General features: G+C 47.6%; 1 protein-coding gene across 1 annotated transcript; it reads left to right on the forward strand.

Moving 5' to 3' along the window:
• Positions 1-2,957: 2,957 nt before the first annotated feature.
• On the forward strand, positions 2,958-17,942 carry RDH10 (retinol dehydrogenase 10). The gene is made up of 6 exons (XM_044293914.1): positions 2,958-3,564; positions 5,077-5,315; positions 12,203-12,301; positions 12,702-12,847; positions 14,461-14,592; positions 15,919-17,942. The coding sequence occupies exons 1-6, from the start codon at positions 3,282-3,284 to the stop codon at positions 16,040-16,042; spliced, it is 1,023 nt and encodes a 340-aa protein (XP_044149849.1). The 5' UTR covers positions 2,958-3,281; the 3' UTR covers positions 16,043-17,942.
• Positions 17,943-18,361: the final 419 nt, after the last annotated feature.

Consider the following 18,361-nt stretch of genomic DNA (forward strand, 5'->3'; position numbering starts at 1 on the left):
GCCAGTGATTGGCTGAGGCGGGTCATCGGTACAGCCAGTGATTGGCTGAGGCGGGTCATCGGTACAGCCAGTGATTGGCTGAGGCGGGTCATCGGTACAGCCAGTGATTGGCTGAGGCGGGTCATCGGTACAGCCAGTGATTGGCTGAGGCGGGTCATCGGTACAGCCAGTGATTGGCTGAGGCGGGTCATCGGTACAGCCAGTGATTGGCTGAGGCGGGTCATCGGTACAGCCAGTGATTGGCTGAGGCGGGTCATCGGTACAGCCAGTGATTGGCTGAGGCGGGTCATCGGTACAGCTAGTGATTGGCTGAGGCGGGTCATCGGTACAGCCAGTGATTGGCTGAGGCGGGTCATCGGTACAGCCAGTGATTGGCTGAGGCGGGTCATCGGTACAGCCAGTGATTGGCTGAGCGGCATTCCCAGATATTTCCTGCTGTGTTTAGACTGGAGCAAGAAGATGCGGGCAGCGTCAGGACAGTAATGGCGGGGGATCAGCAAGTATAAGCTCCTATCATTCTTTTTAACTATTTTAAGGCAATGGGGGGCAGGTTTTATTGGGTTGGAATACCCCTTTAAGAGTGACGTATGAATAGATCATGTCATAAAACACTGATGGTCAGGGTCTCGCTGCTGATTCTGAGAACGACTCCAATATTTCTGGATGACTAGGCAGATTAGCCATCAGGACTGCTGGCCATACACTTTACACGACCTGACACATTAGATCAGGGCCAGCCGACCATCTAATGGGCTGGGACCTCCCAACTTTCCCCGACAGGAAATGTCAGGGGAGAAAAGGATTAGGAAATTAGCTCTCAACTTGTCTGATCCTTTTGTTCTTGGGAGTCTGTCAGCAGTTTTGACCATGCTAAACTGCTGGCAGTACTAAGTAAGGGATAGGGGGAGCAACACAAATATACCTTTTGAGGAGTTTTTTTTATTTGATCAGGGGCAGTGTGAATATGAAGCTTTATTCAGGTAAATTCCGATCTCTCATGTGCCCAGGAGGAGGAGCTTCACTGTGAAGTGCTCTCTGCCATTGAGCTGCTTCACAGCCCCTCCCCTCAGCTGTGAGTGACAGCTGTATCATCCAACCAGGAGACCTCTACAGGTGTCACTCACTTCACAGCAGACCTAGTGTTTCTTTCCCCAGCCCCTACCTAGTACTGTCAGCAGTTCAGCATGGTCAAAAGGCCTGACGGACTCCCTTTAGGTCACCTCTAGGTGTCTCCCCTGTCACCGTTTAGCCAACCCCACTGTGCCCCATGTGTCTGGGCGAATCGAGCTTTGGTCTGACTTCTATCGGTCATGTATGATCAGTGGCGTGTTCGGCTGCAGTCTTCTATTGCTGTGTGACGTTGTTACAGGTGTTATGTGGCTTCTAGGGCACCGTGGCATGGTATGTTATAGCACTTTGTTATGGGGCACTCTGGGTGGTTGTGGTATGGGGGCAATGTGGCTATATATGGGTGCCTTCTGGGAGGCTATTTTGTGGGGAGGCAGTGTAGCTGGCTATATAATGGAGGGCACTGTGGGGTGCTGTGGCTGGCTAAATTACAGGGGCCCTGTGGCTGGCTCCATTATGGGGGGGTGCAGTGGCTGGCTCTATTATGGGGGGCACTATGGCTGGCTCTATTATGGGGGGCACTGTGGCTGGCTCTATTATGGGAGGCCCAGTGGCTGGCTCTATTATGGGGGGGCCCAATGGCTGGCTCTATTATGGGGGGCCCAGTGGCTGGCTCTATTATGGGGGGCCCAGTGGCTGGCTCTATTATGGGGGGGGCCCAGTGGCTAGCTCTATTATGGGGGGGCCCAGTGGCTGGCTCTATTATGGGGGGGCCCTGTGGATGGCTCTATTATGGGGGGCCCCAGTGGCTGGCTCTATTATGGGGGGGGGGCAGTGGCTGGCTCTATTATGGGGGGGGGCCAGTGGCTGGCTCTATTATGGGGGGGGCCCAGTGGCTGGCTCTATTATGGGGGGGCCCAGTGGCTGGCTCTATTATGGGGGGGGGCCCAGTGGCTGGCTCTATTATGGGAGGGCCCAGTGGCTGGCTCTATTATGGGGGGGGGGCAGTGGCTGGCTCTATTATGGGGGGGGGGCAGTGGCTGGCTCTATTATGGGGGGCACAGTGGCTGGCTCTATTATGGGGGGGCACAGTGGCTGGCTCTATTATGGGGGGCACTGTGGCTGGCTCTATTATGGGGGCACTGAGGCTGGCTATATAATATGGGGCACAGTGGCTGGCTCTATTATGGGGGGCACTGAGGCTGGCTATATAATATGGGGCACAGTGGCTGGCTCTATTATGGGGGCACATTGGCTGGCTCTATTATGGGGGGCACAGTGGCTGGCTCTATTATGGGGGCACATTGGCTGGCTCTATTATGGGGGGCACAGTGGCTGGCTCTATTATGGGGGGCACAGTGGCTGGCTCTATTATGGGGGGCACAGTGGCTGGCTCTATTATGGGGGGCCCAGTGGCTGGCTCTATTATGGGGGGCACAGTGGCTGGCTCTATTATGGGGGGCACAGTGGCTGGCTCTATTATGGGGGGCACAGTGGCTGGCTTTATTAGGGGGGGCACAGTGGCTGGCTCTATTATGGGGGGCACAGTGGCTGGCTCTATTATGGGGGGCACAGTGGCTGGCTCTATTATGGGGGGCACAGTGGCTGGCTCTATTATGGGGGGCCCAGTGGCTGGCTCTATTATGGGGGGCACAGTGGCTGGCTCTATTATGGGGGGCACAGTGGCTGGCTCTATTATGGGGGGCACAGTGGCTGGCTTTATTAGGGGGGGCACAGTGGCTGGCTGCCCTTCTTGTCTTGCGGAGTACAGGAGCTCTCCCCTCCAGTGTCGGAGTCCCAGGCCGGCAGCAGCAGCAGGTGGGGGAGCTGCCCGGGCGGTGAACAGTTAATTGTTGCCCATTCCTCCCCCCTCCCGTCCATGCGCCCCGCCCCCTCCCGTGTGCGCTCAGTGTGTTGTGCCGGGCGGGGCGAGGGTTACCTCCTGGCCGGTGCCCGGGTATATATGGCGCAGCCGGGGCACAACATGCAGTGGACGGGCCGGCAGCTGATCAGGAGACAGCCCCGTGTGTGAGCGCCAGCAGTGCCCCCCTGTCCCGGGACGAGACTCTGCAAGTTGTGTTGTGAGCGCTGGGACATGGGCAGGAGGAGAGCCCCCCGCAGCCGCCAGTAACGCCGCCCGCCCGGGAAGTGACCGCAGACAGCGCCCGTCCTCAGCAGCCCGCCGGAGCCGCGGTACCGGAGACTCCCGCAGTATGAACATCGTCCTGGAGTTGTTCGTGGTGACTTTTAAGGTCCTGTGGGCCTTCGTGCTGGCGGCGGCCAAGTGGCTGGTCCGCCCCAAGGAGAAGAGCGTGGCCGGGCAGGTGTGCCTCATCACCGGGGCCGGCAGCGGGCTGGGCCGCCTCTTCGCCCTGGAGTTCGCCCGGCGCCGCGCGCAGCTCGTGCTCTGGGACATAAACACTCAAAGCAACGAGGAGACGGCGGGGATGGTGCGGCAGATCTACCGGGAGCTGGAGGCGGGGGACGCGCTGCGGGGTGAGTGCCGGCTGAAATACTCTGTGCCGCTGTGGGGAGGGCTCATCACTGGCTATATGTAACGTAGGCTGACTTTGTGCCCACTCTTGTAAGTATTGTGCTGGTTATAAGTGGGCAGAGCTTTGATTTGGGATGGATGCCACCCCTGATATTAGTGGTTAGGATGGTGACTCCCAGCCGGATCGCGGTCTGTGCCCCTTATACCCAGTGTATACACTATCTATGTGTGATGGGTCAGATCTGACCACAGATGACCGCTGGAATAGCCTGCGGTGACTGCTTCCGTATCTCAGCTGCCAAGACGTTTTATTACGGTTGTGAAGGACTCTGTGGATCGGGAGCGATGTTATCCCGGAAAGCAGGATTGGTCCCTTTAATAATCGGTCATAAGTATGTGGGCGATCGGGGTGTCGGGCCTCATGTGTCAGTACTCTGCGTGATCTATGGCGGAATGGCCCTTGTGCGTGATATCGGCATGTCTGTCAGTATTTTCACTTGACCGTATGTATTTCCAGGTCAGCAAAATACGGTTGATGTGTTGCATCTGTGTAGGTATCTCTTTATTTTATTTTTTTCCCTATTGACTTCAATGGGTCTGTGGTCCACATTTTGGGCCAAGAATAGGACGTCCTCTATTTTTTTTTTGTGGAACGGATGTAAAAGATGCAGGAAGCACACGGAGACGTTGTGCCCTCTGCATCCGAATGTCTGCTCTGCAGTAGATACAACACGTCCTGACCCATTAAAGTCAATGGGTCTGGGGGGGGGGGACGGATGCAACACAGGTATCATGCATGTTCTGCGGACCACAAAATACATAGTCGTAGTTATGTACCCCTAGGCCTCATGCACACAACTGTATACCGAGCTGCGGTTTTCTCGCTCCCATTTATAGAAATGGCAGTTTGTATGTGCAATCCGGAAAAAGGTGCGCACCAAAGACATCTGCATGCATGAGGTCTAATGATTAGGTACAGGGGCTTACAATCTATCCAGGCAGCTACAGGTGACCAATGTGCCAAGGTACAAAATCCCAATGTGTTAACTCCACCAGCCTCCTGTGTAATGGTCAGCATGTTAGGAGTTGTAGTTAGTATATGTGCCCGATCATGGTACATGTGGGTAGGCAGGTCCACTCTGTGCCGTGTCCATGTAAACCTCGCGGCATAGACCATTAATCATGCAGTCCTGTTCGTGTCCCTCAAGAACAGATTTACCCCCAAAGATTCTAAGATGTTTGGCCGTGAATTGTCTTCTTCTGATCAAAGTGCAGGCAGAGTTTGCGTTGGACGCGCTCCCACTGCCGCTTGCATAAGTAAGTGCCGTCTACATCTGCTCCCAGTGTAAGGTTTAAAGCTGCAGAGGCCGTTCCAGCTGACGGGTCTCAATGACTGTCCTCATCCTGGAGTGATCACTGTAGTGTAGCGATGAAGGAGGCACCATGATTTCTGACTCCTTTCATAACCTCATTTAATGTCCCTGTTGCTTTTTCCTTCTCTTTGCTCTGAACAGCCAGCAACCCAGTGGAGGAAGAGGTGCTACCATGCCCCAATCTCCAGGTCTATACCTACACGTGTGACGTAAGCAAGCGAGAGTGCGTCTACTCCACCGCTGAGAAGGTCCGCCGGGAGGTCGGAGACGTCTATCTTCTGCTCAATAATGCTGGTGTTGTCTCGGGGCACCATCTCCTTGAGTGCCCAGATGAACTGATTGAAAGGACTATGATGGTTAATTGCCATGCACACTTCTGGGTAAGATTCCATGCTTGATGCACCTCTATGTTCCTCATACACATCCAACCCCCCCCCCCCATTCCTTATTCCCTATGTTTTGACTGTATGTGGTTCCTGAGATTCCTGTCTCTTGTAGCTGGTTCATTCATATCCAGCTGATCTCATATGCTGTATACTTGTGGCTGCTTCCACCTGTCATGGTGGGGAGTGGGGAAAACCTCCCACCATACAATGTGGGGAAGATGGGGTAGCAACTAGGCCTGGATGCTGGGAAAAGGGAGCTGATTAACTCCTACTGCAACCCTCATCCTAGCCCTGACCTCACCGCATTACCGAACCCTGATGGTTGCACTGGAACCTCGGACCCTAACTGGCCCTGATGATCCCTGGGATAAAGGTCAGGAAAAGGAGACTACCAGTTCATCCAAAACATGGATGAACCAGAGTCTCCTGCAGGCCTAGGTGCAAGGAAAGTCAGAAAACAGCAACTGAATAGGCAGGTAAGAGCCCACAACAGCAAGCACTCACCTGCCGAGGCAACAACTGGAACCCAGTCACCTACCAGGACACCGCACAAAGACAACACTACTGCCTGGACCCCCATGCGGACAGGATGCATGGTGGCCCCAGGCAGAGCTGCTAACTGACTGGTAGTTCCCCCTTCAGGGGAAATGTCTAGCAACCATGCTGGATAACACCAAACTAGACATAACGCACCCAAAACATAAACCCACACCAAACATGTAAGGAAGGGTACAGAACTAAGGGAAGACATCAAGGTGACATTGATGTCCAACTAGGGGGCCCTAAAACTGGACTGATGACACATCCAGAACTGGAAGCCACAGGTAAATGTAAACCCAGTGGCCAAACCTACTTTTACCCTGTGCTTAAAATGGGGTTGCTAGGCAGGGTCCGTCTATGTGTTGGAGGACGCAGTGCACAGGCTCACATTACTGACAGTTAGGGACTGTGAGTAAATGATTAAAGCCAGGTCCTCCCCAAAAGCTGATAACAGTGCCTGGGCTGTGTGCACTTCTCCCTGTCCCTGCGCTTGGCAGACGCTCCCTCACTCAGCAGACTGGGAGAATGCAGAGTGGAAGCAGCGCAGAGCAGGGAAGGGAGATCTGCCGTCTGCTCAGTGTATAAATGAAAGCAACATGTGGTAAGAGGACCCCTTTGTGCTGCAGGAGATTAACCCTTTAGGGGGGGAGGGCTCTGGTTACTGACACTTTTGGGGGGCTATTGTTACTGGCTAGTAAGGGCAGGCGGGATTAGCCTCAGGGTGAGGGCAGTGGCGGCCATCTTAACTGAATAGTGAAATTGCAGTTTTATGCAGACTGGTTGCTAAGGGCTGAATCTTATTAAATATGGGGTAAGTCAGTCTAATAGTAACTGATTCTGGAATATCATGTTATTAGTAACTACATGTATGAAAATTGAAATTACGGTCTAAGTGTGAGTTATCCTTTAACCCTAAAGACGCCAAAACGGGGTAGGAACTAGAGAAGGGGAGAAAAGCACATACACGTTGCCACTGGCAAACATAATGCACGGTAGAAGACCGGGGCCGTGATGCCACCCCAGTGGCTGGAATTAACAATCTGGTCTACTGTGGAAGGATCTACAGCTCTCTAGGTATTCACATGGAATGTTGGGGTTCTAGTTCCTAATGTATTCTCTAGGAAGGTAATTCCATTCATGTGCAGGTGTTTGGGAGGTTGTCCCCGGTCATCCACAAACACTGAAGTGGCTGAAAGAATCAAGAACTTCCGATGCTACGGCTTTGGCCACTTGTCGTGGTGCTATAGGAGCAGGTGCTCCGCTCCAGTTAACACAGAAGAGCCTATTAGTACAGTGATGGCGAACCTTTTGGAGACAGAGTGCCCAAACTGCAACCCAAAACCCACTTATTTATTGCAAAGTGCCAGCACGGCAACTTAACCAGAATACTACAGTCCAATAGTATATCTTCCATGTACTTTACCACTTATCTATAATAGCCTGCCGGCATTCAGTGCCCTGCCTGCGCTGATGAATGCCAGTAGAAGTCTAAGGCTACTTTCACACTTGCGTTCAGAGCGGATCCGTCTGGTGTCTGCACAGACGGATCCGCTCCTATAATGCAAACGCTTAGATCCGTTTGCATTACCATGAACAAAAAAAATTTTTTTTTTTTTGTTCATGATAGTGCAAACGGATCCGTTTTGACTTTACATTGAAAGTCAATGGGGGACGGATCCGTTTAAAAATTGAGCCATACTGTGTCAACTTCAAACGGATCCGTCCCCATTGACTTACATTGTAAGTCTGGACGGATCAGTTTGCCTCCGCACGGCCAGGTGGACACCCGAACGCTGCAAGCGGAGCGGAGGCTGAACGCTGCCAGACTGATGCATTCTGAGCGGATCCACATCCACTCAGAATGCATTAGGGCTGGACGGATGCGTTCGGGGCCGCTTGTGAGAGCCTTCAAACGGAACTCACAAGCGGAGCCCGAGCGCAAGTGTGAAAGTGGCCTAAGGCATATTGGTACACTGTAGACTCTTTCCAGGGGCGGGTGCCATAGGTTCGCCACCACTGAGATAGAGGTTCTTCTGACCTCACTGGAACCAAGAGCTTTGATCTGGAAGCCCCTACTAGTCTGCCATATAACACTCCAAAGCCGGTTCGGGGCAGGGCAGAACCTTACAAAATCCTCACCCCCTGGTCTGTTTCCAGCCTCTTGACTTCGCCTCCTGTGGTTTAAGATATTGTATTTGGGTTGGGGAACACCAGGGCTGCCATGTGTTGGGACCCAGTAGATTTCTATAGTGATACGTTCCCAACTATTAGAGTGCAAATAAGATATATAGATATATACTCTGTGAAGAGGGAAGTTTGTTTTTAATGCTTCCAGAGTCCTGCTCTCAATGTCCTTCTCCACACACAAACTTTGCTTAGTGGTCATTTTCCTATGTGTCGTGTCAAGGGACCAGGACGTAGAGGTCAGCTGGGACCAGTCAAGGATTGATTACTATGGCTACATGGTTTTGTCTTCTGTAACCTTGAGTAAATAATGTGCACCTGAGTGATCCTTGCCTCCCACCCCCTTAATACACTTGCCAGTGTTACAGCTGCACCTTGTGAGAACGGCCATAAAATGGTTGCGTACACTGCAGTGACTAAGTGACCCTCTCCCCTAAGAGCGCCCCTCAGGTCCATACTGCTGAGCACTTAATGAGCCAGGAAGACTCCTTCTACAGTAATCGGTTTCTTTAGTTTTGGAGCCTTATGGCTAAGGGTCTTGCTACAGTTGAGCAGATTTTCATTGTATTTTTTTTCATTTAATGCTTTGCTATGTTGAGAAAGTTGATGTGGAATCTGCCACGCTTCTTTCATCAGAAGGTGCTCTGCCATTAGCAGTCTCCTCCTGGGTTTAGTCCCTCAGCTGCAAACCATATGTCTCTGGTCTTTTTAGGGAATGCATACACCCATGAGAGGAACTTCATGTAAATTTGTGAAATATAATAAACTTGCTCTGCTGGGCAAAGAACAGATGTCTACAAGCATCTCTTGATGTCACCTAGCACCTCCAGTGACGAGAGCCATCTGTAGAATGGAGGCAGCCAACTCCAGTGGTAGCTAGCTTTTCATATCGCTAAATGTTGGACAATGTGTCGTGACTTGGACAATGTGTCGTGAATGGGCTTGCACAACCTTATCTGTCTTGCGGTCTGCAAAATGTAGATGCTGTCTGTGTGCATGCTGCAATTTTTCTCACTCCCTTCACTAGTACTGGCTATTCTTGTCCACAAAATGGAAAAGAATGGGACGTGTCCTGTAGACCCACATAAAAGAATAGATCTGTGAGCTAAAAAATATGGAACGGTCGTGTGCAAGAGGCCTTGGTTGAATAGGGCTGGACTGAAAAATGTTAGGTTGTTTCTGGAAGAAAGTAAGTGTCACCATATCTCAAGAAACAATGTTGGGGGTTTGTCTGGTTTTATGAAGAAATCGGACAACCCTTGGGATCTGCCTGCAATAAGTACTGCTAGGTGCTTTACCTGACAGATCCCGTGCCACCACTCTGGTCCTCACGGCCAGGCTCTGTTTACCTGGCTGCGGCGATGATGTCCCATCCATAACAAATGACTGCAGAAGCCGAGCATTGGCCTCAGCAGTGCACCCAACAAAGCCAATGATTGGATGCAGAGGTCACGTGATGTCTCTGCTGCAGCCAGGAAAACTGAGTTTGGCCTTGAGGACTGGAGTGGTGGCACAGGATCTGGCAAGGAAAGACTTAAAAGTTCTTTATTTTTTATTTTTTTTATATTGGAAGAGTCTTTCACTTCCTTCTCCAAAAGGCAAGAATGCTGGCGAGAACTCCTTCTGACATAGTCAACAGTAACGCTAAGTGGGAAGAGTGAAGGGACAATACCCTTGTTAGTCTGCCTGTAAAAGTCATTATCCTAAAATGTAATTGTGAAGCTGCCCCATAGTTCTCAATGTTATTTCCTTGTTTCCCCATTTGCTTTACTTTTTGCCTAATTTGTCTTGACACCGCAGCTGTGGCAGCCTTTTGTGCAGCTAAACCTTTCATGAAAAGCACTGAAGAATTCGAGGAAGGGATGGGAAGAAGTGCAGGACTGTTAGAAGTTAATTTGCCATAAACAAGAACGTTGAGAACCAATTACTAAAGCTATGAAGTGACATGTAAACGCTTGTCCGGTTTCACACATTTGTGTCTAAGAAGTAATTACTGATTTGTGTGTGCACGGAAGAAGTGTAATAAGAGTCTGTACACAATACAATCACATGTGGGGATAAGAATAGGGTTTTTTCCTTTTGTCTCCTGAAAAATTGATGTGAATTTCTTTTCTCATTTCTTCCCCCCCCTCCCATTACGTTGTAGGGGTTACCTATAACCTCAGTATGTGTATATATCCTAAATATACCAGTGTTGTGCCTATGTTGGACTCAAAGTTGTGATAACTAGACGTTCAAGTGTATGTCCCATGGTCTGAGACTCCTTATGCCTACTAGGAACAAATGGTACTCCCTTCTCTCCCAGATCTGGAGGGCAAGACTTGTAAAGTCTAACATTTCCTATACCAGCCTTGATCTCCTTTGTGCTAGATTGAGATGTGCCTAGTTTATTAATGGGCATTCCTTAATAAATTGGGCACATCACTGGCCCACCATGTGCCAGAAAGTCAAATCTACACCGTTAAGGCTCCTTTTTCTCACCACTTTTGAAAGGCGTCGCAAAGAGCAGAAAGTTTCTAATGATGGCGTATATATGCAGGTTTTGCAACTTCTGGTCCTACAGAAATCGGCAGGTTCTTCCACCATTTCTCAGGTGGATCTCCAGCTGAAGATTGAGCTGAAGAGTCCTTATTAAATGTTGAAGCCTTTCTTGGTCTAGCGGTTTCATTGCTGTAAAGAATGGAGAATCGCTTTTTGAATGCAGTTAAAACCTTTTCCCTAGAAAACCAGAGCCACCTTCTGGAGACCCTTACTAATCCTAAGTTTTTGGCAGTTGTCGGTCTTCATAACCTCCCTTTCTCCTTTTTGCATGAATTAGATGCTTTAACACCTGCAGGCCTGCTCTGCAAACTGACACGTGGAGATGTTAAGACTAAAAAGGTTTGTTTTGGAAGGAATGTCCTGGATCTAATGTTCAGCATCAACCTTAAAAAAACAAAACAAAAAACAACCAGTATATAGGCTTTTATTTTTTTTACTTCCCTGCCTCCAGTTGCTTTGTTTTTTGCATTGGCAAGTGTCGTAACAAAGCTGTGTTGGAAGGAAGGACATGGCTCGATCACAGAACTTTGTTAGATCTTAAACAAACACAAGATGGTTCTCAGGAGTTTGTTGATTAAGTTACAATGATTACTCTGTGCTCAGCACTTGGCACCAGCAGACTCTAGAAATTACAGCAGATTTGATTTCAGGGGGCACAGTGATAATCTTGTTAGTCAGAAATTAAGTATGCTTCAAAGAGTGACTTGGAAATCTTTAAACGTGCAAAGAGATCTGAAAACTACCTGTTTTTCTTGGCCTAAATGGGCTTTATAGATTTTTTTTTTTTTTTTTTTTTTTGTCCTTTAAAGGGTCTGAAATAAGAAAATGTGGGGGATTGTCTCCTCCTGTATGCACAATGCAGCGAGCGCTCCAGACTCTTGTCCTGTTAAGAACTGCATCACAGGGTTATGGATCCATGCTCTTAACAGATGCCATCACTTGATTTCTGAGGCTTGCATATATGAAATGCAAAATTTGTTTGACTTGTACCTATGTTGGCATTAATTAGCTATGGGACCCCACTGTCTGCCTTTTTTGGGGATCCCCGATGTCGGGTTGTCCCCTGGAGGCATTTACTTTTGTCATGGTCAATCTACATGTCTTTACCTTCTGTCTGGCACCATCTTTCTGATTGTCATGCGCTTGTGTCTTCTATGGTCAGCTTTGGTCTTCTGAAATCTCTGTATAGCAGGTTGGACAGTCTGGTTCTAATTGAAATCCGGCTTTAAACACCTGCATCTTGTTGCGTGGGCTTGTTCTCCATTTTTATGTCTGAAATTTAGCATTCTTTATTTATTCGACTCCTCAAATGGAAAAATTCTGGGAATTTCAGCCTTCAAGTAGTCAACATCTGAGCAGCTCCACAATATATACACTGAAGGAATCTGCAGGAGATGGGTTCTCGTAATGCACTGCAACGTGCTTTAGCAGCTCACTGCCAGGAAACTGACTTGAATAGAACAGTGGCCGATGCCGTTTGGCATTGTCACATAGGTGGCAGATGGTAAAGGCATTGATGGCTGTTTAGCTTATCTGTTTTTTGGCTGCCTGCGGAGTCCATAGATGAGTGTGTATGTAGTATTGTCCACTAACTGCTGCTTTCTCTGCTTTTACAGACCACAAAGGCATTCCTTCCCAAAATGATGGAAATGAATCACGGCCATATTGTTACAGTTGCCAGTTCTCTAGGTTTGTTCAGCACAGCAGGGGTAGAGGTAAGTAGTAATTGTATTTGTCCTACTGTATTGCTGTTGTCCCCAAGGTGATTTCATCTAGAGGGGGGTATACTCCCCTGTAGGCCCTCCAGTCACCAGGGGTTTTAGAAGCCTGAGCCACTGACGTCACCAAGTTGTGCTGCAGCTAGCCGTACATTTGTAGTGGACATGCAGAGTAACAGGATCTCCTTATTGGCCAAAGTAGGCAAACCTTTTAGGGCTGTTTTCACATGGCGATATAGCTGGTGGCTGAATACATGATGTTTTGGAGCAGTAACCTTTTGTGGTTAGGGATATTATGCAATTTTCGAAGAACCTCTATGAATAATTTTTGTTTTTCTTTGTAGCAATCCTTCTAAAAATCCAAAAGTATTGACCACCTCTTCTTTGTAAAACACAGGATTATTGTGCTAGCAAGTTTGGTGCTGTGGGTTTCCACGAGTCGCTCAGCCACGAACTGAAGGCTGCAGACAAAGATGGGATTAAAGCTACGCTGGTCTGTCCCTATCTGGTGGACACAGGCATGTTCCGGGGTTGCAGAATCAGGTTAGTGCTCCGGCGCTCCCCCCCCCCCTTCATATCAACTGATATATTCTGTATAGTTGTATTATTGCCTTGGTGACAGAGCAGACTGAAGGTTAAAGAAGTCTTGCCTATATTCTGACTAGTTAACCTGTGAAAGGAAGAGCGTTTCAGCAGTACCTACCATTACGACCACCAATTCCACAGTCTCTGCTTCAATCACTTGACCGTCCCACTGCCTGCAGGCTCTTCTGCTGAACTCCTCACCAGTCGTGCTCCTGTGTCTTCTTGGTAGATGGAGTTAAACAAAAGACAGTTGTGCAGTCATGTGACCACGGATGAGATCGTGGGCTCGGTAACATGACTGAAGGGTAAATACTGCTGAAACTGTCTTCCATGGGTTAGTTGAACCAGATAATTTAGGTTTAGCCCCAGAGAACCCCTTCAGTCTGCTACTGTATTACGAACATGACTAGTATTGTGTGAACTTCTTCTGTTTTCAAGTTCGACATAAAAGGTTTGGGTTATCTAAGAATTCTATTATAGATTCCGCTACCACGGACCACAACTTGAAACCAGAAGTTTGCTCAGCCATAGAAAAGACTACCATGAGATGCAGCATGTTTAGTGTTGATTGTGTTTTTTTTTTTTTGGATGTGCCCCTCAACTCCATTAAAGAATTGATGCCCAATTGCCAGCTCTAGTCGTTGTCCTGGTGAATCCAGCCACTTCATATTACACTCCCAAACATAATTGTGGGGCTCTGCTAGGTGACTTGATAACCTCTGCCACCAACCCAGAAGTAATGCTGTGGTATTCATCCACAACCATTTGTCAGGTACAGTTATGGGATCCCCAATAAAAGAACCACTACTTCAAAAGTTTGAACAACCACCACTAAACATGGCCCCCTTGAGACATTTTGCCATATGCAAATTGCTTCCTCTGTGAGACTGATTATTGCATGGCTTTTAGTCGGTGTAGCCATGGCCTTAAAGCATGCAGCCTGAGCTGTAGGAACTTGGAGGCACTTGGAACTGACTGCTCCTACTCAGTGTTCTTGACTGAGGTTGAACATTGCAGGCCGTCAATGCATAAACGCACGTATCGTTATGTGTAGTGTCCAAAACTAGGACTGATGTATGGGATTCCCATGTTGGGTGCTTTATTTTACTAAACCAAAGGATTAACAGGATTAGTGGGAGCAGCGCCCAGTATGTGTGCTATTACAATTTCACCTAGAAGGAGCTTTATGAACTAGCACTTTCCTTTGTGCGGTTCTCTAAGTTTCTTTGTCAAACCAGCAGTGTTTGAAACTTGGACCAGAGGTTGTCCAATAATAAGCTAAAGGAGATCTTCTGAATCGTGCGCTGGCCTGGCTTATAACGTCCCTTTTATTGGCAAAGTATGTCCAGTGCTTTTAGTGTAAAACCTGAACTGGACGGTGGTTATTAACGCACATTGAAGTTCCCCCAAAAAATAACTATAAAAATCTAAATCCTGCAGACGGTACCTAGCGGGCAGACCAGCGGCTCTCATCCAGGTGCACCTCATTATTCTATGGCTGGTATGAAGGGTCGAGACAGACATGGAGCTGGAATGTGTAAATAAAACTCACTGGAACATTAATCTTTCAGAAAAGAAATTGAGCCCTTCCTCCCGCCCTTGAAACCAGATTACTGTGTGAAGCAGGCCATGAGAGCCATTCTAACAGACCAGCCGATGATCTGTACGCCGCGACTCATGTACATCGTCACCTGCATGAAAAGGTAACTGGGGGGGATATGACTGGCGATGTGATTTGTTCCTTGTCATTTCTGAAAAATGTTGGTTTTTATATTGTTCAGAAAGGGGTTAAACCCAAAAAAATATATCCTTCACCCAGTTAGTAGCTGGTGCCATCATGTACAAAGTAATACGCTGTAGTGGTCTTCCTTCCTTGTAGGGTCTCAATAGCAGGACACAGAAAGAAAAAACATTTGTGTGCATGACCCTAGGAGTGGGCAGGATCCACTCTCGCTGCAGGAGGCAGGATCTCTGGATGGGTTCTTTGACTTTCTATTGACCCTGTCTCCTGCAGAGAGGGGAGAGCTCCCTATGTGATCGCTTCTCTCTTCGTTATAGCGATTAGTGGGGGGTCTCTGCCTACAGACCCCACCGACCAAACCCTCTTTGATATGCCACACTGACAAATTTTTATTTATCTTATTAATTTTTTTTGTGGTCATAGATCTACAAAGACGCTTCCGTTTACAATAATACAACCACATGCATCCGTCATGAACGAATCCGGTTGTATTGTTTTCTATAGCCATGCCAGATCTGTCTTGAACACCATTGAAAGTCACCCTGGGTTCACACCTGAGCGTTTCTGAGACGCGCGTTTTTATGCGCGTTTTTTGTAATAGTGAACGCGCGTTTGACGCGCGTTTGGGTGATTGACAGCAGTGTTGTCCAAAGAGTCTATGGCCCAAACGCGCGTCAAACGCTCCCAAAAAAAGCTCCTGAACTTGCTTATGTGTCGGGCGTTTTACAGCGCGTTCAAACGTGCTGTAAAACGCTCAAGTGTGAACCAGGGCCATAGGAAAGCATTGGTATTCACGTGTTGAGCGTTTTACAGCGCGTAGGAACGCGCTGTAAAACGCTCAGGTGTGAACTTGGGGTCAATGAGGGATGGATCAGTTTTTTTTTTTTTTTTTTTTTTTTTTTTTTTTTTCTTTCTATTGTGACCGAGAAAACGGATACGTCCTCATTGACATGGTGTGTCAGGACTTGCCCCGCACTTTTTTTTTTTTTTGGTTTTTCCGGCAACAAAACGGAACGAAATGCATTCTGTCTCGTTCAGTTTTGTCCCCATTGATAATGAATGGGGACCAAACTGAAGCGTTTTCTTCCGCTATTGAGATCCTATGACAATCTCAATAGTGGAATTGATAACACTTATGTTTAAGCGCATCCTGTGTCCAAAATGAAATCTGCGGCAGGAAGTTTGCATAAATGATGGCGAGTGATGCTGTCTGTAAAGAGCTGTGGAATATATGGCCGCTATATAGGCGAGAGAAGTAATGCATGTCTCCTGTCTCTTCTGTTTGCAGCATCTTGCCGTTTGAAGCTGTGGTCTGTATGTACCGGTTCCTGGGAGCAGACAAGTGCATGTACCCCTTTATTGCTCAACGGAAACAAGCCACAAATAACAATGAAGCTAAAAATGGAATTTAAAGTTATAATTTTTTTTATCATTTAGTTCAACTCTTTCTTGTGATCAGACTGACCTTCTTTTTGAACGTTCAACACATTGGAAGACTGAGTTGGGAAAGGCACTTGTGCGTCAAATCTTTTCTTTTCTTTTTTTTTTTTTTGCTTTTATTTTATTCCCCCCGGTAGCACCAGGTGGACTTGTCATACATTGCTCCTCCAATCTGGGTTTACACACTGTAAATGTGACAAACTAAAGACTTGTGCAAGGCTTAACTGTAGCAATAAGTGTTTCTGTAGAGCTGCTGTGCATCAGCACGCCGAGGCGAACCCCTTTCCTAAAATACAATGTTACACTGTCCTACAGTAGAGGAAGGCAATAAAGCTTCAAACCACACGTGTAAGCTGTTCAAATGCAGAAGAGAAGCAAAAATGTGTGCTTCTAACACTTGGTGTATCGGCACACAACCGAGGCGCCAATGGCTAGCGATTCCGCAGAACGGTTATGGAGTATGCAGCCACTGCACACAACCGTTCATGCGTTTGTTCACATTGCCATACAGAGAAATGTGTTGCAGTGAAAAAAACGTGCAGGTGCAAAGCATTTTTTCACTGATGGTTCAGTTTTTATCATGCGTGTGAAAAATGCATTGCACCCGCACGGGAAAAACTGACTAAACTTGCTTGCAAAATGGTGCGAATTTCACTAAACGCATCCAGACCTAATCCGTATAGTTCGTGTGAGAGTTGTGAACATAGCCTTAGGTTGAATTTGCACGACTGCAGATTGGGCACGGACCGAAAATGCATATTAGGCACCATTCATTTCTGTGGGTCCGTGAAAAATGCAGACAGCACATGGATGGCATCCAAGTCCTGTCCACATCTGTGCAGCTGAGCCACTAATTATAGAACATGTCCTACTTTTTTTTTTTTTTTTTATGGGACCTGCCTCTGTATCTTGCAGAGCCACGATTTGCAAACCACAAAATTGTATACGCTTATGCAAATGTTTCCTTTATTCCTGTTGCAGCCTAAAGTAAATGCTGCCTGTAGCTGAAAGGAGAGAACACACGGCCTTCTGTCAGTGATGCTGGTGCTCTGACAATATGGCTACTCTGCAGCATGACTCTCAACATGTGATACCTGATAAAGTTCTGTTTATTACTAAAGAGCATATATTCTGCATCAAACACTGTCTTGGACCATCTCCTTTAAAGGCTAAGGGCACCTTTTGGGGGCAAATTTTTTTTTTTTCTTGTATTATTGTGTTCTATATTTTTGGAGGTTAAAGGGTGTGTTTTTTGTTTTTCCCTCGAGTTTTCACTTTTAGTGCAGCTGCAGCCTATTGCATCCCCCTTCAGAGCTGTTCTGATGGCTCGAGCGGGAGTCCTTATCTGCACTGTCCTAACAGCTCCTAAATAAACTAGTTATAGCTAAATTATTTTCTGTTTGACAAGAATCTAGTTTAAATGTGTGTATGAGCCATCGGGTATCCAAACTGCGGCCCTCCAGCTGTTGTAAAACTACAACACCTACAAGGCCCTGCTGTAGGCTGATCGGGCATGCTGGGAGTTGTAGTTTTGCAACACCTGGAGGGCCGTGGTTTGAGGATGGCTGATCTAGATGGAATATCAAGCCTTCTGACGTTCTCTGAGAAGGTCAAAGTCAGTCTGCAGATGCACTGAAAGTAAAAGCTGGAATGGAAAAACTGTTGCAATAAGACAGATTAGGAAACAATGACTTTTAGCTTAAAGGTCCTTAGACCCGATAGATCAGGCACTTGGCAAGAATGAGTTAAACGTTCCTGATAATTGTCTGAACAATGAGGGTTGCATTTACATACAGCAATCCTATAGAAATTCATTATTCGGGGGGCAGCAGAGCGCTGTTTCTGCTGCACAGGAATGGTGATTTTTTTGGGGTCGGCTCATCCCTGATATCAGTCTCTGTAAAAGGACTTTAAAATGAATAGAATGCCCTCGTTTAAAAAAAAAAAAAAAAAAAAAAATTTGCACCTTTAACTGGATATGCCCTTTAAGATCTTGTTTACACAACTTTGTGCATGTGCTGATCCAAACAGAGGAAAAGTCCAGTTCTGCCAGCAGTGGACACCGCCCCCGTGTAACCTGGGAACGGGTACTGGAAGCAGAAACTGAAAATTTGAAAGAACAAAGCCTAACTTTGACGTGGTGAAGAATAAGTAGGGATTAAAGATCACAAAACTGATTGATACAACCTAGTAATGGAATAGAATCTGGTACGTGGGTTTCCTGAAGACGGTGTATGGTACGCCTACTCTAGCTGCTCTAAAATGCAAATACTTGAAGTTTGTAGCCCCCC

The sequence above is a fragment of the Bufo gargarizans genome, chromosome 5, assembly GCF_014858855.1.
Source record: "Bufo gargarizans isolate SCDJY-AF-19 chromosome 5, ASM1485885v1, whole genome shotgun sequence".
NCBI lineage: Eukaryota > Metazoa > Chordata > Amphibia > Anura > Bufonidae > Bufo > Bufo gargarizans.